The 6,321-nt window shown below is 45.7% G+C and overlaps 1 protein-coding gene across 1 annotated transcript; it reads left to right on the forward strand.

The window, feature by feature from the left end:
- The first annotated feature begins 1,108 nt into the window (after positions 1–1,108).
- On the forward strand, positions 1,109–2,669 carry foxe3 (forkhead box E3). The gene has a single exon (XM_066692123.1). The coding sequence runs from the start codon at positions 1,170–1,172 to the stop codon at positions 2,415–2,417; it is 1,248 nt and encodes a 415-aa protein (XP_066548220.1). The 5' UTR covers positions 1,109–1,169; the 3' UTR covers positions 2,418–2,669.
- The last annotated feature ends 3,652 nt before the right edge of the window (positions 2,670–6,321 follow it).

Genomic DNA, 6,321 nt, shown 5'->3' on the forward strand with positions numbered 1-6,321 from the left:
CTAAAAACTAACCAGGCACTGAACACACATGCCGTGAATTAACTTCATTGTCTGTGAACTCATATTCTGTTTTGCGTTGATAATGTTTTTAAGATATGTTCCCTGTATGTCCAGGATTACCGATGCTCTCTACGACGCCTCGGTCCTTTTTCCACTTCTGTAAATAACTGTACCCTACTGCACTGTCATTCTTTAATTCCTCACAGTATCATTGGCATTTTTACACGTTTAAATTACGTAAGTCACATTTTACGTCACTGTGTTTTTTCTTCAAACACTTGTTGAGAAAACGCGCGGGTTTGTTACCGGACAGCTACTGTTTTCATGCGAAACCTCCTCTCCCTGACCGGGCAACACGTTGCGTTGTTTTTCACACTGTTGTTAGTTTACTAAACCTTCCACGATTATTATTATGAAATTATTATTATGATGATGATTATTATTGTTGTGATGATGATGATAATTAAGAAGCATTTGAATGGTGTTGGATGGCTATAAACACGTTTTATTCCGAACATAACATAATGTACTCTTTATAAAACCAAAGAATATAACGCAAATGTGTGGAGATTTTAATATTGAGTTCTTAAACTGTAAAATAAGTGATGTGCTAGAAGTCAAACTTGAAATGTTTTGTGGAGTTTTTTCTCTTTTTACGTTTTGTGTGTAGTTTGACAGTGAGGTTTGTGGTTTGTGACACTGAGGTGTATAGTTTGTTAGTTTGACACTGAGGTGTATAGTTTGTGTAGTTTGACACAATCGAGTGTATAGTTTGTGTAGTTTGACACACTTGGGTGTATAGTTTGTGTACTTTGACACACTCGGGTGTATAGTTTGTGTAGTTTGACACTGAGGTGTTTGTGTAGTTTGACACACTCGGGTGTATAGTTTGTGTAGTTTGACACACTCGGGTGTGTGCTGCGAGTGTGCAGCGGGAGAGCAGTGCGCCCTGTGGCGGCGCTCAGGAGAGGGGGTGGGGGGTCGGACAGGGCGCTGGTGGCGTCACTGTCGGACTAGCGCTGCCTATAAAACTGTCCTTCTGGGGAGAGAGAGGGAGAGAGAGAGAGGTGCAGTGACACACACAGGGCAGAGAGGTACAACTCTCTCTCACTCACAGGTGACCCTGCACGGCTGTCAAGTGAAGACAACAACACGCCCAGCCGCAGTTTATGAATCTGGCGAGCTTCTCTTACTTTCCGGGCATGTGCAACATGACGGCCGAGTGCCAGCACTCCCCCCCCGAGGCGGGCAGCCCGCTGGGAGTCTCGCCCAACGTCAGCCTGGACTCCCCGGCGCCGGGCCGGGCGAAGGACGGGGTGCTGGTGAAATCGGAGCCCCGGGGGAGCAGCCCGGCCACGGACAGGGAGGACGGCAACCTGGGCCACAGCGAGGAGCAGCTGCCCACCTCGGGGAGCCGGCGCAGGAAGCGGCCGGTGCAGCGGGGCAAGCCGCCCTACAGCTACATCGCGCTGATCGCCATGGCCATCGCCAACTCCCCGGAGAGGAAGCTCACGCTGGGCGGCATCTACAAGTTCATCATGGAGCGCTTTCCGTTCTACCGGGAAAACTCCAAGAAGTGGCAGAACTCCATCCGCCACAACCTCACCCTGAACGACTGCTTCGTCAAGATCCCCCGGGAGCCGGGCCGCCCGGGCAAGGGCAACTACTGGACCCTGGACCCGGCCGCCGAGGACATGTTCGACAACGGCAGCTTCCTGCGGCGGAGGAAGAGGTTCAAGCGCACGGATGTCAGCACCTACCCGGGCTACATGCAGAACTCCAGCGCCTTCACCCCGACCCCGGTGGGTCGCCCATCCTACCCCAACACCCTGTACCCGGGCATGGGGACGGGCTACGCCCCGCAGATCGGGGGCTCCCCTCACCCCGCCATGCTGCACCACTACCAGAGCTCGGCCGGACACGGCCAGCACAGGATGTTCAGCATCGACAACATCATCAGCCAGCAGTCGGTGATGCAGTCCGGCCCGGCCGCAGAGCTCAACCCGCAGGCTCTGGGCTTGAGCGGGGAGCTGGGTGGGATGCCTCCCAGCTGTTCGGTGGGCTCCCCCGACCCCTCTTCCTGCTTCCAGCCCCAGACAGGGAACCCCTCCGGCGGCGTGCTGAGCCGAACCAGCAGCGCCATGGCCTCCAACCTCACCACCTACCCCTACTCGCCCTCTTCGCCGCCCCACCTGCCGGCTATGACCCAGGCCAGCTATTCTCCGGGCACCTCGCAGATGTACGGCCCGGGCAACAGGCTCTCCCTGCCGCAGGTGCGCCCGGGCTCCTGCGCCGAACACACAGAGCAGCTCCTGGGTCTGTCCGGCTCCTCCGTGGGCTCCCTGGGCCAGTTCGGAACCAACAGCTCCTACATGAGGCAGGCGAACTTTCCCTCTGGGCTGGAGAGGTACATGTGAAGGACTGACTGATAACACAGGGACACTCGGACCCGCAGCCAGAGCCCAGAGCCTGAGCTGTGGAGAGGAGACGAAACAAGATCTGAACCGAGCTCAAACATTCCAAAATATTAGCGCTTTTTAATACACACACACACATATATATCTGTATCTGCTGCCAGAACTGCACTGTTGTTGATACGTTAGATTCTGCGGACACGTCCTTTGCCGGTCCGGACTCTCTGGATGGACACTGTGTTAGAGGTGCAGAGAGACAGAGAGACAGATAGAGAGTGTCTGTTGATACGGCCCAGACTGCTTGGGACGAACTGTCAGAGGTACATAATCCAAGATCTTGCCACCAATTAAGATGTTATAATTGTCATGATGTTTTTTTTAATTGTCCAGCATTTAACATGAAGACCCTGGGCCCGGCGCTGTGTTGCCCAGGGCTGTTTTTAACACACGAGTATTGTGTTGCCCCACAGTGTAGAAATGTGACAGTTTTGTGTTCTGTGTGAAAGGACTCCCCTCCCAGTCTGTGAACTGATCGTTTTTGTATAGAAACCTTTGTTTTTAGTTCTTTTTTTAATAAATAAATTAATAAATATGTTTTCGTGAAATCTGTTCAGATGGTTGTGTCCGTGTTGTCCTGTTGTTTATTCTCGTCATGTCGGTGCCTTTCTTCAAGGAGACGCGAATTCAAAACGGATCTGGACAATAATTGTGAAAATAAATAAATACAAGTGCTGCACTATTTTCAAACTCATTAAAATCGTTTAATGGTTAGGTTAGGTTTCACTTTTAGATACATTATATGTATGGATGTATTTGCGTTGCAAGTCTGCCACCGTATTAAGAGCGTCTGCAGCTGCTTACACAACCATCCACAGCAATCCAGGGAATCTTAACTTCAAATTATTATTATAATTATTATAATTATTATTATTAAATAATAATAATAATAATAATAATAATAATAATAATAATAATAATAATAATAATAATAATAATAACATAATCAGAGCTTGAACAGGGGTTAAATATAATGCTGGTAAAACAGAATTCTGCTCGCTGTTGCGCTCAAAATGGCAAATTGAAAACACAATTCATACGCTAACAGTAGGACTAACACTTATATTATGATTACTGTTGTTATTGGTTTTGATTACAATTAATACTGACAAGGATACTAATGATAATGATAATTGCGCCTAAACACGCACTGTGATATTCTTAAAGGCTGAGATAAAGCACATTGTTTACTCTCAGGCACTTTTAAAACCCGCTGTGCGCTGTGTGTGTGTAACGCACTTGTCATGGTCTGTATACTGTGTTGTTTCCAAAGCATGTGTTTTATTTATGTGCTATAGTATGTATTATCCGCCCACCTTAAAGTGTTGGGAAATACAATTTAATTTATACTGTCTGAAGAACAACGAACGAAGCGATTAAGAAGGGGATCAGGAAAGCAAAGAGGGAAATAGAAAGAAACATAGCTCCTGGAGCTCAAACTAATGCAAAGAGCTTTTTTCAATACTACAACAGCAAGAGGACAATAAAGGAGGAAGTGAAACAGATAAAGGGCAAAAATGGAGGTATCTTGGAAAACGAACAAGATGTGGAAAATGTTCTAAATGGGTATTTCACAGGTTTTTACAAAAGAAAAGACAGATAACATGCCACAGGTTGACAATCAGTCCAGTCAAACCCTAAGAGAGATCAGGATAAATGAGGAGGAGGTACTAAAGGGACTAGCAGAATTAAAAACAAACAAATCACCTGGGCCAGATGGGATATTTCCAACAGTACTTAAAGAAATTAGGGAAATTATTTATAGGCCGCTAACTCAATTATTCCAAATGACACTTAGAACAGGGGATGTGCCAACTGACTGGAAGATGGCAAATGTCAAACCAATCCACAAGAAAGGGGACAAAACTGAGCCAGGAAATTACAGACCAATCAGTCTCACCTGCATCACCTGTAAAATGTTGGAAAAAATGATTAGACAGAAAATAGAGGAGCATCTCAATGAAAACCATATTCTTGGAGATAGTCAACATGGGTTTAGACGAGGCAGATCATGTCTTACTAATGTATTAGAATTTTTTGAACATGCAACTGCAGCTGTAGATCATGTGAAGCATATGATATGATATACTTAGATTTCCAAAAAGCTTTTGATAAGGTTCCACACCAAAGACTGATCCTCAAATTGGAAACCTCAATGTGGACAAGTGCAAGGTCCTACTGAGAGACTGAGGACCTGAACCCTTTCACCCTGGAACAGAGGAGACTACGTGGGGACTTGATCCAAGTCTTTGACACAATCGGGTGTATAGTAGATGAAAGACATCGACCACATCAAACCAGAGGAGCTTTTCCAGATCAGCAGGGACACACGCACCCGGGGACACAAATGGAAATTGGGCTTCAAGGCATTGAAGACAGAAAACAGGAGACACTTCTTCACACAGAGAGGCGTCACAATCTGAACAAACTCCCCAGCGATGTGGCTGAAGAGACAATTTGGGAACATTCAAAAACAGACTGGATAGGATCCTTGATCACTTAGTTATTAATGGTCACCAAACGAGCACGATGGGGCGAATGGCCTCCTCTCGATTGGACACTGTCTTATGTTCTTATGTTCTAAATCTGATTCTGATGTGTTGCTGTTGTTCCTGGAAAAAGAGAACCTGGCCGTGACTCATATCCAAGCAGATGTTTCTCCTTCCATATCTCTATTCTTTTAACAACTAATTTCACACATGAAGCAGCACAGCGCACATCTAGCGCTCTTAGCTGTCTTGATTCTGTCCCGTTCAGTGCACTGGTGAGTCAGATCGGGTGAGTGGGTCTGTCGTACTGAACAGACTGACGTGTTTCTTCATCAAGACCTCACTAATAGGACAAGCGGGCGCACAAATGGTCTTCAGGACACGTGGAGCAGATCTTACAATATTATGGGAAAGAAAAAAAGTGTATGAATATCAATTACCTTTGGCTTCCAATAAAATACCAACTTTCCCATAATAAAGAGCGTTTTGAAGAGTCATTTAAAACAGCCGCGGTGGCCTCTAGTTTTGTAAATGTAAGATTATTAACAGTTTATTTTTCATCTCTGGGGGAAGCTTTCACTGCGCGCCGGTCGTGGACGGTCCCTCACACGGAGACTGATCTCCGGTCACTCAGCACCTCCCCGTGTCCATCAAGGCTGTGCTTTGTATTCAGAAAACTATTACAGAATAAGAGCCCAGAGTCCCGTCCGTCCCCCAGCCCTGTGCGCCTCCGTAGCGTCACCAGTAAGACAGACACTGGGTCCCCTTCTTATGGACAGAATGAACGGGTAAAGAACTGATTGTGATTCATTAAATGTGGATTTCGACTGAGTGACGTCATGGCATGTCAAATATCGAATATCGACACCGACAGTGTCCTAATTAGCATATCAATGCCTATGCAAGTAGGGGAAGCGCATTCATCAGACATTTCATATTTTTCTGTCCGACTTTAACACCACGCTGAAGCTGTTCTGAACACGGAGGGGCTGCGGCCGGGGCAGGGACTGGGGGTGCCATGCGCTTCCAATGGCAGCCAATTACATTATAAAGCTGCTGTACAGCTATGGAGGATCTTTTGTGACAAAATAAATACATATAAATACAGACATAAATGTAATACGAGAAATATAAATAAATAAAATATGAAATAAATATACAAATAGAATCATAATTTGATAAATAAATGTATTGATTTCCCTTTTTATGAATATTTATTTATGGTTATTTATTGATTGATTTCGTATTTTATGTATGTATCTATGTATTTATTTATTTGGAACAATTTATCCTCCATATACAGCTGCATGATCAGGGTCAGCAAATGCAAATACGTCTAAGAATCTTGAAGCGAAGAATGT

This window comes from Amia ocellicauda, chromosome 19, assembly GCF_036373705.1.
Source record: "Amia ocellicauda isolate fAmiCal2 chromosome 19, fAmiCal2.hap1, whole genome shotgun sequence".
Lineage (NCBI taxonomy): Eukaryota > Metazoa > Chordata > Actinopteri > Amiiformes > Amiidae > Amia > Amia ocellicauda.